This window comes from Salvelinus sp. IW2-2015, linkage group LG23, assembly GCF_002910315.2.
Source record: "Salvelinus sp. IW2-2015 linkage group LG23, ASM291031v2, whole genome shotgun sequence".
Lineage (NCBI taxonomy): Eukaryota > Metazoa > Chordata > Actinopteri > Salmoniformes > Salmonidae > Salvelinus > Salvelinus sp. IW2-2015.
Genome location: NC_036863.1, coordinates 7,799,259 through 7,820,941, shown reverse-complemented (window position 1 = coordinate 7,820,941; position 21,683 = coordinate 7,799,259). Strand labels below are relative to the sequence as shown.

The following is a 21,683-nucleotide window of genomic DNA, read 5'->3' as shown; positions in this document are numbered from 1 at the left end:
TGGTTAGGGTTAGCAGGGTGGTTAGGGCTAGCAGGGTGGTTAGGGTTAGCAGGGTGGTTATGGCTAAGCATTAGGATTAGCATTGTGGTTAAGGTTAGGCTTATGATCACATTTTATGAGTTTGTGGCTTTGCCAGCTAGTGATCACTCTGCCGTTTTCCCTCCTCGGCAAGAATCATGACAAAATATGCCAACCTGTGACAATGAATGTGACTTGACCAAAGAGAAATTTTGAAATTGGAAATACGGAAATTGACTCAGCCACAGGCACATACAAGCACACACATATACAAAACAGTACAATTAGGTTTCCCTAATTTTCATTTACACACACACATTATCTTTCGCTCTCACATCCACACCGACACACACACACACACACACGCAGTGTGCTCCATCTATCCCGCATTAAGAGATTAGAGAGCCAGCTGCTAGGACTGATGGATCCTGGAGTTTGAAGCCACACACACACACACACACACTGTAATCCCCTCCGAGGGTCTGACTCTAACAGACATAAGAGAGTGTGTGTGTGAAATAGAGAGGGAAACGGTACTGTTTGGTTGGCGCCACAGTACTGTTCTGTTGGGGGGAGGAGCTAAGCTCATAGAGAGAAAGAGGGGGCTCGCTGGATTGGATGTGAGAGGAACGGAGCATGCCCAATAGGTCCCTCAGCCCTGCAAGCGGCTCAGCTCTTGCTTTCATCTGCAGAGCGAGAGAGAGAGTAAGTGAGTCTACTGCATATGGGAGAGTTTGCATGTGAGCAGCTGCCACCACCGTACTCACTCTGACACACACACACACACACACACATACACATACACATTCACACTCTCATCCACACTCTCATCCACAAACACACACAGATGAGGCTGAAAGTGTTTGGGACAAGCAGCAGGAAAGGACAGCTTTATCAGCACTAGTGTTAGCATTGTAGCATTTTGAGCTAGCTGGCTCCTCTTCTCCTTCCTCCGTTTCTCTGTGAGCCAGGGCAAGCTCCCCTCTTTCTCCCCCTCACATGGGCCCTGCGGACAGACCTAGGGCCCCGGGACTACCCCTCCTGTTGCCACTCAACATGGCAAGGAATGACTGGCCGTCCGAGTGGGGAGACCTCGCTATGGGCATTGGACAGCAACACTTCTGCTCACCGCTGCACTAATGAAGGGCTTCAAGCTCGCCTGGTAAGACTAATATCTGTCTTTATTGGGAGACACTGATGATAGGGGTAGGAGGAAGATGATGAGGGTTAGGAGGAGGAGTAGCCGAGTGCTTCCCTGCCCTGACCTGCTATTTCCTCAATCCTTCCCTTCCTTCGTCTTCTCTCTCTCTTTCTTTCACGCCATCTGTCCATTCCTGGCATCAAGGATGGGAGATTTTTACTGAGCCCTTTATAATATGGCAGCCTTGAAGAGAGCATCATATTCCTCTCCTCTCTCGTTGGTTTGTGTCTCCTCTCATCAGCCTCTTCTAGTTTCTTTTCCCTGCATTTTTTCTCAGTTATCCTCATCTCTCCTGTCCTTGTTTCTTATTTCCTCTCCCCGGTTCTCCTTGGTTTCCATTGGTTCTGCTCAGTTCTCCTCTCCTCTATTCTCCTCAATTAACCTCTATCTGTTTCCAGTGTTTGTGAATGCGTCTCCCTCCTGCCTCTGTCATATATTGTTATTGCTGGCCTCCACTGATTGTTACACTAGGGAGTGAGGGAGAGAGAGAACGCTAACCTGATGCCATCATTGAAGTCATTTGTGGTGAGGGGCATTGTATAAACCAAAGTCATCAGCGATTGGATTGTCTCTAACCAATCAGAGTATCAAAGCCAATTATGAATTTTGAAACCGCTGATTTACCCACGTGTGTTCTGGCTCTGGCCCAACCCATCGGTTTCTGTACCAATTAGACGGCCCTGAATGTGTTGGGGAGGTTCTCTGATCCAGACTCATTGCGGAGATGAACTAACGTCCGTGGGCGTGGTATAGCATTTGGCCAGAGCAGGGAGTCTGGTTAGCCAGGCAAAGAGAACACAACAGTAACACCACTGTCAGAGTGGCATTCTGAGCAATCTTTTCTCCCACAGTGTCCCTCCACAGTGTCCCGAAGCTTCTCCACTTAATTTTAGATCTCCGTGCCTCAATCCTCCTCTCCCCTTGTTGCTTCCTCAGAATCGGAGGATGTGTGTTTTGTTTTGAAAACCCCAAAATCAAATAAAATTGTATTTGTCACATGCTTCGTAAACAACAGGTGTAGATTAACAGTGAAATGCTTATTTACGGAACTTCCCAACAATGCAGAGACAAATTTAATAAAAATGATAACACAAGGAATAAATACACAATGAATAACGGTACCGTGGCTATATACACAGGGTACAAGTACCGAGTCGATGTGCAGGGGTACGAGGTAATTGAGGTAGATATGTACGTAGAGGTAGGGATAAAGTGACTTGGCTACAGGATAGATGATGAGCAGTAGCAGCAGCGTATGTGATGAGTCAAAATAGTTAGTGCAAAGGGGGGTCAATACAGATAGTAAACCAAATATATACCAGGACTATTTAGTAGTCTTATGACTTATGGTAGAAGCTGTTCAGTGTCCTGTTGGTTCCAGACTTGATGCATCAGGATCGCTTGCTGTGCGGCAACAGAGAGAACAGTTGACGTGTGGGTGTACATGTATTTGTGAATTTCCTTGCACTAGTGTGTACACTGTATGATGTGCATGTGTGCACATGGTCACATCTGAAATTATTGTCAGCATTGATAAAGATGAGCAAAAATGACTGTATAAAATAAATTATACAAATACTGAACTATATTGTATGCTCCAAACATTTTGACAATGATCTTATTTTATACTAATACAATTGCTCAGAGAAAGATTTTGTTTAACCAGTAATACTTTGATATCCTTTGTCTGTGCTTATAGACTGCCCTCTTCAATTCAAACCACAGGTTTTCAATGGGGTTCAAGTCCGGAGATGGAGATGGCCATTGCAAAAGGTTGAGTTTGTGGTCAATTAACCATTTCTTTGTGCTTGGGGTTATTGTCTTGCTGCCAGATATACTTGCAGCCAAGTTAAAGATGCACAAATATCATACCTCCCAAAAAACCTAACCCCCCCCCCCCATTATTGTAATGTTTAGAGGTCAGCATGTCTTGGGGGTATGATGTTTGTGTCTGAAACTTTCTCACTCATCATTATTCACAAATCATTCAAGATTTTCCGTAATCATTGTAGCATCCACATTCATGCAGAAGTGTTTAGAAACATATTCCATTCTTATTTTCAGTAAAAGTGACTCCAAAATTACATGTTATTTCCCATTTAATTTCTATTGTGCGCAAAATAATCTGAAACAAAACCAAAAAGAGCAGCAAATGGAACCAACACATTTTTAGAGTCACAAACTTGATATAGTCATTGCATGCTATGAATATGGGACCAAATACTTTTCTAATAGTTTAGTACACATAAGTGAATTTATCCCAATACTTTTGGTCCCCTAAAATGGTGAGTACTACAAAAAGTGCAGTCATTTCTAAACGGCTCACCCGATATGGATGGAAATACCCTAAAATTAAAGCTGACAGTCTGCACTTTAACCTCAGTCATTGTATAATTTCAAATCCAAAGTGATGAAGTACAGAGCCAAAACCCCAAAACAATTTCACTGTCCCAATACTTTTGGACCTCACTGTACAGTGGATGTTGTATATTAATGGGTCTGCATAGAGCCATACCGTACATTTTGACAATGCGCACGCATGCACACACACTCCACATTCCCTAAAACGGGAAGACAAGGGAAGTTCCATGGCAGAAATCAGCTAAAGTGGGGTCAGAACCCGGTTTAAATCAGTGACGCCTCTCAAAAATTCAAACCAACCAAATGCCTTGCTTGGACGGAGTTACAAAGGTGCTCACCAGATTAGTGCTGTGGGAGCAACAGTGCGTGAGGATAAAAAATGCCAACAGGCACTGGTGACAAAACATTTTAGAATTTTTCACAGCATTTCTGTTATTTCGAAATGAGCTAAAGCTGCAGCAAGAGGGCACAAACGGTCTACAATGCTGGCCATATCAATATTTTTTTATTTTGACATTTCTGAAGTGATATTTGGTTGTGATGGCTAGCATGAGGGACAAAAAGTAGCTAGCCACAATGAGGTTCGTTTTGAGAAGTTGGCTAACCTTGTAAGCTACTAGCTGTCTCGAGGTATTGTTCGCCTGAGGTAGAGTACCTCATGATAAGCTGTAGACCATACTACCTACCAAGAGAGTTTTCAGCCATATTTTTTGTAGCCGTCTATTTACCATCACAAACCAATGATGGCACTAAGACCGCACTCAACGAGCTGTATAAGGATATAAGCAAGAAAATGCTCATCCAGAAGTGGCGCTCCTAGTGGCCGGGGACTTTAATGCAGGCAAACTTAAATCCGTTTTACCTCATTTCTACCAGCATGTCACATGCGCAACCAGAGGGGAAAAAAACTCTAGACCACCTTTACTCCACACACAGAGACTCATACAAAGCTCTCCCTCGCACTCCATTTCGCAAATCTGACCCTTCTATCCTTTTGATTCCTGCTTACAAGCAAAAACTAAAGCAGGAAGTACCAGTGACTCGCTCGATATGGAAGTGGTCAGATGATGTGGATGCTACGCTACAGGATTGTTTTTCTAGCACAGACTGGAATATGTTCCAGGATTCATCCAATGACTTTGAGGAGTATACCACCTCAGTCACCGGCTTCAGCATTAAGTGCATCGATGACGTCGTCCCCACAGTGACCGTACGTACATATCCCAACCAGAAGCCATGGATTACAGACAACATACACACCGAGCTAACGGCTACAGCTACCACTTTCAAGGAGCGGGACAATAATCCAGACGCTTATAAGAAATCCTGCTATACCCTCAGACGAAGCATCAAACAGGCAAAGCGTCAATACAGGACTAAGATTGAATCCTACTACACCAGGGCTTGCAAACTATTATGGACTACAAAGGGAAACTCAGCGGTGAGCTGCCCAGTGACGCGAGCCTACTAAATGCCTTTTATGCTCGCTTCGAGGTAAGCAACACTGAAGCATGCATGAGAGCACCAGCTGTTCTTCACTAATATTTTTAACCTCTCCCTGACTGAGTCTGTAAAACCTACATGTTTCAAGCAGACCACCATAGTCCCTGTGCCCAAGAAAGCAAAGGTAACCTGCCTAAATGACTACCGCCCCATACGAGTCACGTCGGTAGCCATGAAGTGCTTTGAACGGCTGGTCATGGCTCATATCAACACCATCATCCCGGAAACCCTAGACCCATCGTAAATCTCCTCTGTCAGTGTTATCTCAGAGGCCCATCCTCAGTAGAACACACAATAGTTAACAAAATACTCTATTCTGTCGAATAAAACAACCATTACAATGCAATACAAGCATTATAACATAATCTTGCAATTTTCCACGACAGGCGCTACAGAGGGTAGTGCGTACAGCCCAGTACATCACCGGGGCCAAGCTTCCTGCCATCCAGGACCTATATGCTAGGCGATGTCAGAAGAAGGCCCAAAAAATGGTCAAAGACTCCAGTCACCCAAGTCATAGACTGTTCTCTCTGCTAACGCAAGTCTAGGTCCAAAAGTCTCCTTGACAGCTTCTACCCCCAATCCATCAGACTGCTGAACAATTAATCAAATGGCCACCCGGACTATTTATATTGACACCCCACCACCCCCCTTTGTTTTTACATTGCTGCTACTTGCTATTTATTATCTATGCATAGTCACTTTACCCCTATCTACATGTACAATTTACCTCAACTAACCTGTAACCTGAACATTGACTCGGTACTGGTACCCCCTGTATATAGCCTCGTTATTGTTATTCTGTGTTACTTTTTATTTTATACATTACTTTATTTAGTAAATCTTTTCTTAACTGTATTTCTTGAACTACGTTGTTGGTTAAGGGCTTGTAAGTAAGCATTTCATGGTAAGGTCTACACCTGTTGTTTTCGGCGCATGTGACATACAATTTGATTAGATTTTTTAAATTTAACTAGCTAGCTACTAGCTAGTTCAATTTCCCTCATGATTAAAAACCCAACGTTTTGTTCATAAAAACAGCATATTATTGACCTGAAAGGTTAGCTGTGTTAGCCCAGTCACTAGCTTATCCAGGGTCAGTGATACATAGACAGTAAATGGTTGCTCTATCTATGGAAACAACTGAAATCATTTTGCAAGGAACATTGCTCAAATTAATGAAAGAAAATGATCCTCAAAATGTTACCTGTGATGCTCCTGTAGCCTAATTGTCTCCTTATTTTCATACTGTACCTAAATTACAAGGGTTGGATTTGCACTAAAACAAACAAAGTCTGCCTCATATACACTGAACAAAAATATAAATGCAACATGCAACAATTTCAAAGATTTTACTGAGTCACAGTTCATTTAAGGAAATCAGTCAATTTAAATAAATTCATTAGGCCCTAATCTATGGATTTCACATGACTGGGAATACAGATATGCATATGTTGGTCACAGATACCTTTTTTTTAAAGTAGGAGTGAGGATCAGAAAATCAGTACCTATCTGGTGTTTACGTTTACGTTTAAGTCATTTAGCAGACGCTCTTATCCAGAGCGACTTACAAATTGGTGTGACAACCATTTGACACATCTTCGCGTAGAGTTGATCAGGCTGTTGATTGTGGCCTGTGGAATGTTGTCCTACACCTCTTCAATGGCTTTGCGAAGTTACTGGATATTGGTCAGAACTGGAACATGCTGTTGTACACGTCGATCCAGAGGATCCCAAACATGCTCAATGGATGACATGTCTGGTGGGAATGCAGGCCATGGAGAACTGGGTTAAGTGTGCAATTGGCATGCTGACTGCAGGAATAGCCACCAGATAATGTAATGTTAATTTCTCTACCATAAGCCGCCTCCAACGTCATTTTTGAGAATTTGGCAGTACAGATCCTTGCAACATGGGGCCGTGCATTATCATGTGGAAACATGAGATGATGGTGGCGGATGAATGGCACGACAATGGGCCTCAGGATCTCGTCACGGTATCTCTGTGCATTCAAATTGCCAACGATAAAATGCAATTGTGTTCATTGTCCATAGCTTCTTCCTGCCCATACCATAACCCCACCGCCTCCATGGGGCACTTTGTTCACAACGCTGACATCTGCCCACACAATGACATGCACGCTGTCTGCCATCTGCCCGGTACAGTTGAAACCGGGATTCATCCGTGAAGAGCACACTTCTCCAGCATGCCAGTGACCATCTAAGGTGAGCATTAGCCCACTGAAGTCGATTATGAAACCGAACTGCAGTCAGGTCAAGACCCTGGTGAGGACGACGAGCATGCATATGAGCTTCCCTTAGACGGTTTATGACAGTTTGTGCAAACCCAGAGATTCCTCAGTTGTCCAGGTGGCTGGTCTCAGACGATCCTGCAGGTGAAGAAGCTGGATGTGGAGATCCTGGGCTGGCGTGGTTACACGTGGTCTGCGGTTTTCAGGCCGGTTGGACGTACTACCAAATTCTCTAAATGACGTAAGAGAAATTAACATTCAGTTACCTGGCAAAAGCTCTGGTGGCTATTCCTGCAGTCTGCATGCCAATTGCACACTCCCTCAACTTGAGACAGCTTTGGCATTGTGTCGTGACACAACGGCACATTTTAGAGTGGCCTTTTATAGAACGCCACAGTGGGGGTGTCATTGTATCACAATTCCAGTACGTCAGAAGTTTGCATACACTAAGTTGACTGTGCCTTTAAACAGCTTAGAAAATTCCAGAAAATGATGTCATGGCTTTAGAAGCTTCTGATAGGGTAATTGACATCATTTTAGTCAATTGGAGGTGTACCTGTGGATGTATTTCAAGGCCTACCTTCGAACTCAGTGGGAAAATGGGGAAATCAAAAGAAATAAGCCAAGACCTCTGGAAAAAATGTGTAGACTTCCACAAGTCTGGTTCATCCTTGGGAGCAACTTCCAAACGCCTGAAGTATCACGTTCATCTGTACAAACAATAGTATGCAAGTATAAACACCATGGTACCATGCAGCCGTCATACCGCTCAGGAAGGAGACGTGTTCTGTATCCTAGAGATGAACGTACTTTGGTGCGAAAAGTGCAAATCAATCTCAGAACAACAGCAAAGGACCATGTGAAGATGCTGGAGGACATTGACATAACCTGAAAGGCCGCTCAGCAAGGAAGAAGCCACTGCTCCAAAACTACCATTAAAAAAAGCCAGACTACGATTTGCAACTGCACATGGGGACAAAGATCGTACTTTTTGGAGAAATGTCCTCTGGTCTGATGAAACAATAATAGACCTGTTTGGCCATGATGACCATTGTTATGTTTGGAGAAAAAAAGGTTAGGCTTGCAAACCGAAGAACACCATCCCAACCATAAAGCATGGGGGTGGCAGCATCATGTTGTGGGGGTGTTTTGCTGCAGGAGGAACTGGTACACTTCACAAAATAGATGGCATCATGTGGAAAATTATGTGTATGTATTGAAGCAACGTCTCAAGACATTAGTCAGGAAGTTAAAGCTTGGTCGCAAATGGGTCTTCCAAATGGACAATGACCCCAAGCATACTTCCAAAGTTGTGGCAAAATGGCTTAAGACAAAAAAGTCAAGGTATTGGAGTGGCCATCACAAAGCCCTGACCTCAATCCCATAGAAAATTTGTGGGCAGAACTGAAAAAGCGTGTGCGAGCAAGGATGCCTACAAACCTGACTAAGTTACACCAGCTCTGTCAGGAGGAATGGGCCAAAATTCACCCAACTTATTGTGGGAAGCTTGTGGAAGGCTACTCAAAACGTTTGACCCAAGTTCAACAATTTAAAGGCAATGCTACCAAATACTAATTGCGTGTATGTTTACTTCTGACCCAGTGGGAATGTGATGAAAGACATAAAAGCTGAAATAAATCATTCTCTCTACTATTATTCTGACATTTCACATTCTTAAAATAAAGTGGTGATCCTAACTGACCTAAGACAGGGAATTTTTACTAGGATTAAATGTCAGGAATTGTGAAAAACTGAGGTTAAATGCATTTGGCTAAGGTGTATGTAGACTTCCGACTTCAACTGTATATTCTCCTCTATTTACTCTCAAATTCGAAAATCATTCAAGACTACAAATCCCTGCAAGCTCCTGCATGTCATCTCTAGTTGACACCTTTGCTAACAGGTATTGTCAATTTAAAACTTGCACAAGACCGTTCACAGAATTGTCCATTTTAAAGAAATGTATTCATTACTAAATTTAGCTAACATTAGATAGTTAATCCAGAGATTCTTACCTTTGCCTCGATTCTGCAGTCTCGTCCAGATCATTATGGCATTTGTAGTTCTTTATCATTAGCTGCTAATTACCATTTCATTTTTGGGGTAAATAGAAACGAATATATTGTTAAGTCACTTTGTACTAGAGAGATATACACATGCACACCAGGATAAACCTACACAAAACACAGACGTTTTTTAAGTGTAACTAAAATTCCCTATGGGAGAAATGAATAGTGGGAAAACGATTGGAACATTTCCTTGTTTGACCGCTAGGTGTTATGGGCATTATGAATCCTACTGTGGTACTCTATTGTCGCCGGCACAAGGTGCACCTGTGTTATGATCATGCTGTTTAATCAGCTTCTTGATATGCCGCACCTGTCAGGTGGATGGATTATCTTGGCAAAGGAGAAATGCTCACTAAAAGGGATGTAAACAAATTTGTGCACAACATTTTTGAGAAATACGTTTTTTGTGCGTATGGAAAATGTCTGGGATCTTTTATTTCAGCTCCTGAAACATGACCAACACTACATTTTTTTATTTATATTTTTGTTCAGTGTACATTGTCTACTGGTATAATTTTAGATTGAGAACAAATAGCTCAACATGTAAACAATGTGTGAAAATAAGCTATTCTCTGCTTCAGATACCCTTAAGGCCAGTAATGCCCTCATACTGTAGGTCTATGGCTGCATTGGCAATGCATGCCATATGATAAGCTGCTAAATGGATTCACATACTGTAGGTCTATGGCTGCATTGGCAATGCATGCCATATGATAAGCTGCTAAATGGATTCACATACTGTAGGTCTATGGCTGCATTGGCAATGCATGCCATATGATAAGCTGCTAAATGGATTCACATACTGTAGCTGATATACTGAGAGAGAGTGACAATCAAATAAAACAGATTTGAGATCTTACAACTAGACAAAAAGGAAATGTTTGAGAATACAATCTGGAGGCGAAAGAAACGCACACCTGTTTAGGCGAGGTGCTGGATGGCGAAGTAGAACACTTGAAAAATAAAAGGAGAGCCGCACACTCTAGGAGCTCAGATGCAATAATTGAATAACCTAATATCCAACGTTTCGACAGACTTCATCAGTGTATAATGACAAACACTGCGGGTCACTAGTTTATATAGTGTCAAAGGACACACACAGGTGTCTGTAATCATGGCCGGGTGTGGTCTGATATCATTGGTTAATTCTCAGATATAAAAATAACATACAAAAAACATGAATGGATAGCATACGATCATAGATACAATTTGGCTACATAGGCCTACAAACATTTACAATGAATAGCAAAATCACAATAATCACAAGAATGGCTTCAGATCAAAGTCCACGTTGAGACCAAAGGGAGCAAGGGTCTTTAAAGATCCAGGCAGCCTCTCGTTTTAACAATAAGTTGTCGAGGTCACCCCCTCTCCTAGGGAGAGTGACATGTGTGATGCCGATATAACATAGGGACGAAATCGAGTGGTTCTCTTCCAAAAAGTGGGCCCCAACTGGGTATGTCAAGTTTTTGCACCTAATGGTGCTCCGAGATTTGTACTTTTAATTTGCGCTTTGTTTTACCCACACTATTTTTACCACAAGGACAAGTTATAAGATAAATAACTGCCTTAGTAGAGCACGTGATAACACCTTTGGGGAAACAGATCCCAATCAAAGGTGTTATCACTTGAAATGTAACATCCAATCAAAATCTTGCTGGTCCGCTGTCTCCCAGCATTCAAACTGTTTTTGCAATACAACATTCTCCAGACCTCCAAGGGAGGCGTGACACGATGTGATTTTGGAGGTTTGGCAACTTGAGACTATTTGTCTACCAATCAGTTCAGAGCCGTTTGACCTTGTTGTGTTGGCTCTGCTGTGTGGTCATTGAATAGAATTGATTGGACAAGAGACCGCTGGGTCATTGAACAGATGTCAGCTGTTTGCTGTCTAAAAATGGCACTGCATGGATTTTTCTCTGTGTGTGCATGTTGTTGTCAACTGACAAGGCATGTAGGCCAACATTCCACCATATTGTTAGTCCTGTTTCTTTGTCTACAATGTAGCAACTTGATTCTTCTATTGGTCTTAAAGCCGATGTTAAGCCGAATCCTGGACTATAAAATGATTCTTCAAGGAGCTTGCTTTTAAGTCCAGGAGTAAGCTTAATCCGGGTCTGGGAAACTGTCCCTTGATGTCTATATTAAATTACTGAGGATATTGCCATCAATATTACCTATTCCATATCTAGATTGCTTTTCTATCTAGGTATGGAATAATACCTTTTCTGTCAGATTTTTTTTTTCACTGCCATAACAATCCTTGATTGAAACGTTACAATACTTCACTCTTAGCCATGTTGTCCTCTTTGTGTGTCTCTGATTTAATCAACCTCCTGCAGAGAAGCAGAGAAGACACAGATATGGTTATCTATTTGGGATGTGCATCTTTCCATTTTAAGACGATTCGATACGCATCTAGGTACATGGGCCCTGATATGATACAGGAATGATGTGTTTTGTTTGAAACGATTCTGTGCTATTCGGTTTGGTTAGAGAACGAATCGATGCGTTTCGGTTCGATGCGATTCAATGCACTAGCATTGTTGCATAAACACATTAACTTTCTATTCCAAATTACAATTGGCTGCTGATGGAGCTCATGAGCTGGGGTTCTGAGCTGGATCTACTGCGCTGACTTCTATGTGTGTGTGTGTGTGTTAACATTATCTGATGTGTGGACCTCCAACCATCTTTGTGGTACCATTTGAAAGTTTACATTTGAATTGTGCTCCCATTTTAGTTCAGTTATCAGCAAAAAACAAATAAAATAGCGTCTAAGCTACAAAATATGCACATATTTAGATAATTGACTATTTAAAAAAAAATATATATATATATATATATAAAATAAACGGTTGAGTTTGATATAATTTAAAAGCTTACAAACAGGGTTTTTTAAATTGTTGTGTATCTAACACAACAATAAAATAAAATAAACTGTTTGTAAGCTTTTAAATTATATCAAACTCAACCGTTTATTTTTTCAAATGATGAAGACATGGATTTCTCATGGAGTGGTGGGGTATGCAAAATGGGTCAACTTTGAGCACCTCTATCTCCTTTGACATTCGGGTCCAAAAAGTCATTTTCAGCCATTTCTTCCATGGGAAAACGTATGGAAAGTTTTGTTTAAATCCTACAGGATGCTGTCAAAAAAGGGATTGAATTCATATGAATTTACCCTGTAAAATAAGAATGGAGAACCTCTGTCTATGAACTTGCTTTATTACAGTGATTCTCCCAGGGTAACGTCAAAGAAATGATGGCTTGGTGTTTTCTAAAATGGCAGATGAGCCCAACTACCACAGAGAGAAGAATCTGTGTATACCCCGACACTTTATCTTCTACATGTAAAGTCATCATACAGTTCACTATATCGCAGCTAAAGTAGAGAGCGTATGTCTGCCTTGAAAACCTCCCCATCTACATTATATAGGCTACACCTTCACGGCTCACGATTGGCTGCATTTTGGATCACTCAGCAGTTAGGTGCTCTCGGATATGACGATTTGGTTCTGTGCGCTGAGGTCTGATTGGTTGCTTTTGGCTCAGGCCACATAGTGCTATGTGCAATAAGGAGAATAGTCCCGTGGGGATTCATATTCAGCGTTACTCAACAGAAAACAGTCTCTACAAGGCACAGTGAATGGTTGGTAATGTGGAAGCTGAAGCTATGCACTCTGAATGAAGCATAACATAGTGTGCCATATTTTTGTTTTTAAGCTACAGTACAGAATATCTCTTTGTGCTTCTGTAGGCTTTCATAATGTTTTCCCTTGTCTTTTTTATTTTCAAATAAGTCAAAAGAACTTGCATTGTGAATGTGATGAAAAGAAAACAGAATTACCTGGAGATCTATTCCTCATTTAATGCTGAGGCCCTTTGAAATGATACTTGATTACGCATGTAATTAAATTAACTTGTTTAGAGTTGATTTAATGAGCTGACATAAGCATGCAAAGAAATGTATTTTCACCGATGACAGTGCAAATTGGAGAATATCGATTGGGAATGTGTTGGGAACTTGTTTTTCCCCAGGGAACACAGGCTTAGAATCGAGCTGCTTGCTTCCTCTCTGCAGGTAGCAACATCAGCCAAAGCAGGGTCATTATCATTAGGCACCAGTCGGAAGAAAGTGGACTGAACGGGGAGGGACTACCTGGACTTGTTCAATAAGAAATGCTTGATTTCGTTTTCTGTTACAAAACATTATTACATTGTTTCTATTGCGGGCCCTAATGAACATGAGTACTATGCCCTGTCCCAAAACTTGTAAACTGCAGCCCTCCTTCCTTCCTGCAATTTTTAAGACTTGAACAGGGCATTAGAGTGGTAGGTGTAGTATGGCACTTGTCAGACGGCACCTACGGTCATAGATTAACTAAAGGTCACGGCGCCATCTTTCTGAAAACCCTGTCAGTCTCATTTCAGAGTAAAATTATCTGGCTTGTTTGTTTATCTTACTTTGCACCCCCCCCCCCCCTCCTCCTCTCTCCTGTCATGGCTTCTGGGCCGGGGAGGATGAGGGGATAGCGGGATGAAGGGAAGGGAAAGCTTGCGGTGTGTTCTGATGCCAGGTGCTCTTTAGAGCCAGCTGTGTGCTTGTTGGGAGTCATGTCAAAATGCCCTCCCCCCCTCTCTTTGCCTCTACTGCTATGCATCCCTCTCTCTTCTCCCTCCCTCTTGTCCCCCCTGACTCTTTCTGCTTCCCAACCAATTTTTTTCTATCCCGCTGTTTCATGGAATATTAGTCTGAACATTCAAGCATATCTGAGCATGTAGTGAAAGGAATGTTGTTGTTTTTTCAACTATCCCTGTGCAAACCAAAGCCTGGAGGCCTGATTTGATATTTTCCACAAATAAACGTTTCTGTATCGGAACAAAATAACATGTCATAGCTGGAGTATATCGCCCTCCACACAAAACATTGTTTCCTAACAACAGAGGAATAAACTTCACTGGCAAACCGGGGTGTTAATGGTGCAAAAGTGTGAGTGAGAGACGTGAGGGTTTGATGTGTGCGCGTGAATTCTTGCAGGTGTATGCGTGCGATCTTGCATGCGTGTGAGAGACAGACTACGGGAGAGGTGTGTGTGTGTGTGTGTGTGTGTGTGTGTGTGTGTGTGTGTGTGTGTGTGTGTTTGTTTGGGGGGAGGGGCGGATGGGCTGACAGCGAGGGTTAGGTGACGTCAGCCAGTGCGGCTCCATTCATGAACAGCATGAAAAATTGACGAGCCGGTCTCGGGAGCGGTGCTGCACCATGCAGAAGCCATTATGCAAAGCAGCTAGCATCGGCAGCCATCTCTCCCCAGCTTCAGCATCACCCACACCATAGAGAGGGAAGGGAAAGGCATGTAACGGAAGCAGGGAGAACGGGAAGAGAGAACAAGAAGCCAGGGAAGAATAGAGAGAAAGGAAGAAGGAAAAGAAGAGGCTTTGCAGTAGCCGAATAACGTGCCTGTGAATCACTGCAGAGGGAAAGACAGCGAGAAGGAAAGAGGGAGCAAGAGAGGGAGGCCATCACGGTGTCTGTTTGAGAGAGGGCGTGCTCCGACAGCCTGTATGCGAGTGATATCGGAGGGCTAGACGGTCGTGTCTAACCCAGACCCCACACACGAACCCCTGTCTGGGATGCAACGGGAGGCATCCCCCCGCCCGCATCTCCTCTGCCTCTCCTGTGCTGGTCACTGAGTGCTGGTCACTGAGTAAATGGATGAATGAAGCAGGTGGAAGCCAACAGGCGGGTTGAGTCCTTCATGGCTACCAGGTTAGTTCTTATCACTGCTTCGGGGGTAATTCACATTAGCATCCTCACCTTGCACTGTCTAGTATAAATTAATAGGATGGCTAATTAGCTTAGGCTAATGCTTATCAGAGCATCCGATGATGGAGGAGACCGGTTATCTCGTCTGTAGACGTGCTGGCAATGTTGTTGTTTTTCCCCCATTCCCAGCACTTCAACTAACAAGGTAACCTGTCTCCTCCGTTATCGGACGCTCTGATTAGCATTAGCCTAGCGTGAGCTAATTAGCCACGTTAGCCCCGCTCCTGTTCATTTATACTTTACAGTGCAAGGTGAAGATGCTAATGTACATTAGCATTGTAGCATCCGTGGCTATACGGAAACATCAGGGATGTCTTGCATGAATGCCCAAACTGTTTAAGCTTAACTGTCTGGCTTTAGGGCCGCTGCATGTTAAGCATAGTACAATCAAAGTGAGTGACTCGGAGCCTTAGCATTCTGTAGCACGCTAATGCTAACAACCAATAATTTGAATAGCCAACTGATAACTATGATTGCTACAGAAAGAAAATGAGAGGAGAGAGATATTAATATTCAGGAATGCTGGCTGCAAGATGCATCCATCATTCCGTTTTCATATCACCTTCATTTATGAGCATATCTAAGCGGTCGGTATTGTAGCAATTCTTTGATGCATATTGGGAAAGCACCATGATTATCTAATTACACATATCCTTTCCTTTAGTTGTCATGTTTTAAGCATGACAACTCACTGTCTTTGCATGCCTCAATTGATCCATCCCACTTAGCTATACAATGACTCTGTTTTGTCACAGAATAACCTGAAACATAATCCATCGTTTCACCCTTTTCAGTGTTATTAGAAGTGTAACCTGTGCTGCTGGGCTCTTGTTTTCACGAACAGGAGGAGTATGACCTTATGAAGAGTAGCTTGACCTGTGTGAACATAGTGTCGTTTGACATCAGCAAACATAGCAACAGTTGGCCTCCACTTCTCCCTCTCCAGTGGAAGTTGGGTTCAGTGTCCAAAAAAATTCTGTGTCTTTATACAAGGGTAAAATGCAGAGTCTACTAGGCTCAACCTGAGATTTAGGAAATGGGCTTCACCTGTAAGTGTCCTCATCTGAATGCTGTAAAGCCACAAAGCGGATGTGTAATGACTGCTAATGGATGCCAGGACATTGTTGTTTCTAGGCACTGATCTAAGATAGTTTTTTACTGATGATAACACCCTTGAAAAGATGCAAAGGTACACACACACACACACCCTCGTCCTCCTACCCAGCTATAATAAGCATCCCAGTATGGTGTATCAATCGGTCTTCCTGTGTGTAGTCTGAAATAGACCAGATAAGGATGGATAGAGTAATGAAATGATAGATGAGAGGGTGAGGCACTGTACACTCATCCTCCCACCATCCCTTATGTAAGGCAACAGCACACACAGAATGTATTATACAATCACTTCCAACCAGGTGTGTACTGTTTCAATAATATCACTCTCACCTGCTGGAGCTAGGTGAGACACACCTGTGTGTAATTGTCTAAGCCTATAATGTTGCCCATAGCAGACCAAAGTTCCACCAATAAGCTGTAATCTAATGAATGCAAATTAGATGTCTCAAGTGAATTAGGGAGTATTACTGAAGCGTTGTGTGTGCAATGACTCAGCAATTTAACAAGCATAGTAAAATGTCACTAGTAAATAGTAAAATGGCACTATAATTTCTCATATTGTAGCTGTCTAGGATGTATCCTATGACCTCCCTCTCTCTTTGTTGGAATCTGTTTGCTTTTCCAGCCTGACACACAAACTCTGCTTAAATAATAGTCTTCACCCAATTCCCTTGGGTGATATAGAAAGTGAGCTGTGGAGAAATAGATGAGAGGAGTGAGAGAGAGATGTGAGAGATGAAAAGAGTGTGTGAAAGCTGATGGCAGGACACTCCACAGGGTACACTGCGTGGGAGCTTACTGTTGGGATAGAGAGAGAGAGAGGGAGGGTGAGAGGGGCAGAGCTGCTGTTCTCTCACCAACCATGAAGAGGGTTTAGTGAAGTTAGTGTTCTCTCCACTGAGCTACACCAACATGGCCAAAAGAGCCTCAGTTAACTGATATCAAATGAAGTACATCTGTTGAATCTGCCAGCACTTAGACCTGAAGATTTGGCTCTTTGTTCATAAAATATCATAGAGTGCTGATCTAGAATCAGATTTCTTCTCTTATTCATTGATTTTAAAAAGGCAAACTGATCCTCAATTAGCAGTCCTACTCTGAGACGCTTTATGAATACGTGCCCTGCAGAGTAGACTCTAGTCTGGATAGGAAATCAGTTAGTCAATAAATTGTCCTCTCTCGCCAAGGGCAGAGACAGTGCCTCATTGATGTGCTCTGTATCAAAGACTAATCTGGCCCTCTGGAGGAAGTGAACACATTATTGTCATAGGGGAGGTTGCTGCTATCTTAAATTGTCTGATGGTCAAACAACGTAACTTGCAATGGAGTGGATGTTTTTATAGGGTCTTTGTAAGTCATGCATCATGTCAAGATTTATATTTGTCAATTGAGTACACCAGACATACTGTACTCAACAGGAGGAACACGGTCTGGATCCAGAAACATTTTTTTTTCTGCTGTTGAGAGTTGTAATAGTAGAATGCACAAGGTGCATTTTTGAAATGTTGTTTGTGCATGGGCAGTTTGCCTCTTATGTCATTCACTGGCAGACCTTAGAGATATTTATAACCTGTCAGAAATGTCCAGTTGATCAACTACTAGCCAACATTGATTTTCAGGGCATAAAATTTACTTTTTGGTCTACCAGCCAAATATTTTTTGCTGCTTAAATTACACCAACAAACCACAAATTAACAGATAAGCATGCTTTGTAATGTTTCTGAAACAATACATTAATTACTAGTAAGAAGTAACTAATGTTTGTGACCTGTCTTTTATCCAAAATATCACGACTCCAGTCATGTTTGTGCCTGTGAGATTGACTAGTAGCAGCGTTGTCTTCTCTTCTCTAGCAGTTGAAACTCAAACATAGAGAAACAACCTAGCTTCTGAACAAAACAATGTAAATAGCCAAGAAACACAAGGACAAATTCTCACTTCAGTAGATTTTTGTTTCAAGTAAATTAGACAAACTTTTATTCCTGTGCGCAGTGCATCTAAAAATTTATATTTCACTCAGCTCTTCACATGCGCACAGCCCCCAGCCAGGCTGTGTTGCAGCGCAAGGTGGAATAGGTTATATACGAAACTTAGAAAATTGCTACCGCAGCATTTATTTGACTATACATGTGATCATACTTGACTTTTTCTTCGCAAATGCGAGTGAAATGCTCAAACTGTGGAGCCCTGACCACCTGCCAACGTTGCTGGTGAAATAGACATCTTACCCGCCAATGTCAAAGTCCACCTGCAGGTGGCGAGTGTTAATTTTAGGCCCTGTTGATTTTGTTGAGTCACTCAGGTATCATATGAACACACATAAGACATGGAAAAATGTGTATAATTTCTGGAAATTAGCTTTAAAACTGCAACATTTTCTTCTTAACCCCATGGCAAAAAGGTGTAGAATTGCAGGGAATTACCTTTTTAAAAGGCTAAAATCTCTGACATTAACAGGGGTGTGGGGTTGCAAGGTCGGGATTTGTTACTATGCTGATAAATGATCATATCCATCCCTACCTTTTACACCCCTGTGTGACTGAACCGTCTCAAATAGTAGTTGAGTACCCCTGGAGTACACATTTGGATCTCAAGGATTCAGCCCATAAGTGCTCTGAGTATCGCAGAGTTTAAACAATTATTTTAATCATTCCCTCTCTCTCCATCTCTCACTGACAGCACTGCCAGCAATTCGAACCGGAGCACGCCTGCTTGCTCGCCCATCCTGCGCCATCGCTCTCGCTCGCCCACACCCCAGCAGAGCTTGGAGCACAGTGGTGAGAACATGGTGGAGAAGGGCCACTTGGACCCCGCCTCTGACAAGGACAAGTCCCCCTCCACCCCAGAGCAGGTGGTGCAGCGCACCTACAGCCAGTCGGTACACTCCGCCACACGCAGCAGTGGAGGCAAGAACTCCAAGGTGAGCCCATGCACCTGGACCAGACATACATTGGATATAACACACACATGGGACAAAACACAATTGTGTATAGGTGGTGAACATTTATGCAGTAACGCACATACACACACGCATGCATATCGTACACAGTACAGACACACACAAAAAATACTCCACATTACATACCTATCATGCTCTTAAATCTCCATTGCAGGAGGGTTTCCCCCATCTCAGTCCTGTAATCTTTGAGAAATAACCATGCTCCTACCAATGGGCAGGTGTGGACACGCCCCAAATACATAGCCTCTCTTGCCCGCCCACTGCATATCCTCTATCTTTTAATCACATCTTCACAGGACAATAAAGTTGTTTGCCTTTTGGGCCTTCTGGTCCACTGGGGCTAAAAAGTAATCCACGCTCTCACAACAGAAGAAACAGCAGAGATCTCGGTACAAATGGTAAACTCGATTACTTCATCCCAGTTGAAATGAATATACTGTAGAATGAACTTCAGTGTGGGCTGTCTGAATGAAATCGACAAGGTTCTTGTGTGAAGAATGTTTGTCTGCCACTCGGTAGTGGATTTTGAAAACCTGCTTCTAAACGGCTAAGTATCATCGTAAGGTTCTTCTCAACCTTTTTCATATCCCATTCCATGGTGATGTTTGCCTCATTTCCACTCTCAGGGATTGACTTGCCCGTCGGTTGTCATGCCATGTTACTCTTCTGTTTTACTTTCGAGACATTGTTACGTTTCTGCACCAGCTGCACCATGTTAAAACCACTCACAATCCAAGTCTTTAACTTGAAATTCTTATGGATTTCTTTTTTCTGCCTTAGGTGTTTGCTGTTTATTTGTTTTTGTTTTGTGATTTTCTTTGTTCTTCTTCTCATGCATGCTAGTCTCACAAGCGACTTTCCAAAGTAAGCATCAATCTTTTTCTGGTCTTTCTCCTCTCTCCTTCCCGCTAGCTTGTGCTCATGCCTGGTGATCTTCCCACTATCCCTGCAATATGCTACTTGTTTCTCCTCTATGCCTCCCTACATTATGCTAAGTTAACGTGTGCCTCTATCCTGTTTTTACCTATGCTACTTTACTCTAGCTGATGAGACTGCCCAACCACCTCTATGCTAAACTATGTTAGCCTAACCTAGCTTACCCCTTGCTAACCAACTGTATTAGCCTACCCCTTGCACTGACCTGATCTTGTTTCCCTCATGCCATGATAGCTAGAAGCGCTAACTCACTTCTTTGCCCTGTGTTTACCTATCCCACCCTGTAACACCTCTACTATTTTCTAACCAACCTTTTTATTTATTAGACTTGGTGATCCTAAACTCCATTTCTCCTTACTCTATGCTGCTCTATATCAATACCGGTTAACAGCTTTTTTCTGGAGAATCTCATTTCTATACTGCTTGAGCACATGTTAAAATGGTTAACCATCATAACCGGAAACCCTCAGTCTATTCAACATTACCCTAAATTACCATTACTTAACTTTCCATCTCTCTATCACACCACATTATCCAATCCTATCTTAAAGGTACGCTCATCAATATGTCATCATACAGCGCTGGGGACAACTTCCTGTTTACAGACAGCTGAATTAAAATCTGCCAAGACTGACACTATTAGTTTTTTACAATTTATGCACTCCTTTGAGGCATGCCCACTTTGTGAAGAGTTTAGTTGTTGTTGACGTCTGTAAGCGGGAAGTGGCCCCGCTTCTTATGATATTATATTGCAGAGTGTACCTTTTACCCACCCATCCCCACATTTACCTTTCATCTGCATACACAAGGCTAACTTATTACTGACTAAAACCTAATGAGTTTACTAAGAGTAGGCTATACTAAGAGTAGGCTATACTAAGATTTTATACTAAGAGTACGTCTATACTACGAGTACGGCTATACTAAGATTCTATACTAATAGTATGTACAGTGGGGAGAACAAGTATTTGATACACTGCCGATTTTGCAGGTTTTCCTACTTACAAAGCATGTAGAGGTCTGTAATTTTTATCATATGTACCACTCAACTATGAGAGACGGAATCTAAAACAAAAATCCAGAAAATCACATTGTATGATTTTATATAATTAATTTGCATTTTATTGCATGACATAAGTATATGATACATCAGAAAAGCAGAACTTAATATTTGGTACAGAAACCTTTGTTTGCAATTACAGAGATCATACGTTTCCTGTAGTTCTTGACTAGGTTTGCACACACTGCAGCAGGGATTTTGGCCCACTCCTCCCTACAGATCTTCTCCAGATCCTTCAGGTTTCGGGGCTGTCGCTGGGCAATACGGAGTTTCAGCTCCCTCCAAAGATTTTCTATTGGGTTCAGGTCTGGAGACTGGCTAGGCCACTCCAGGACCTTGAGATGCTTCTTACGGAGCCACTCCTTAGTTGCCATGGCTGTGT

General features: G+C 42.4%; 1 protein-coding gene across 4 annotated transcripts in view; it reads left to right on the top strand.

Moving 5' to 3' along the window:
• The window catches only part of gramd1ba (GRAM domain containing 1Ba), a 102,254-nt gene that overhangs the window by 23,975 nt on the left and 56,596 nt on the right, over positions 1-21,683 (top strand). The window contains exons 1-2 of one of the 4 annotated variants that reach the window (XM_070434342.1): positions 723-1,180; positions 19,026-19,266. In XM_070434342.1, coding sequence (XP_070290443.1) covers positions 1,158-1,180; positions 19,026-19,266 — 264 coding nt within the window. In that variant the 5' untranslated portion in view covers positions 723-1,157. Of the gene's footprint in view, positions 1-722; positions 1,181-14,639; positions 15,174-19,025; positions 19,267-21,683 lie in introns of those variants that run through there. The other 3 variants (XM_023968306.2, XM_023968309.3, XM_023968310.2) reach the window with 3 other exon arrangements.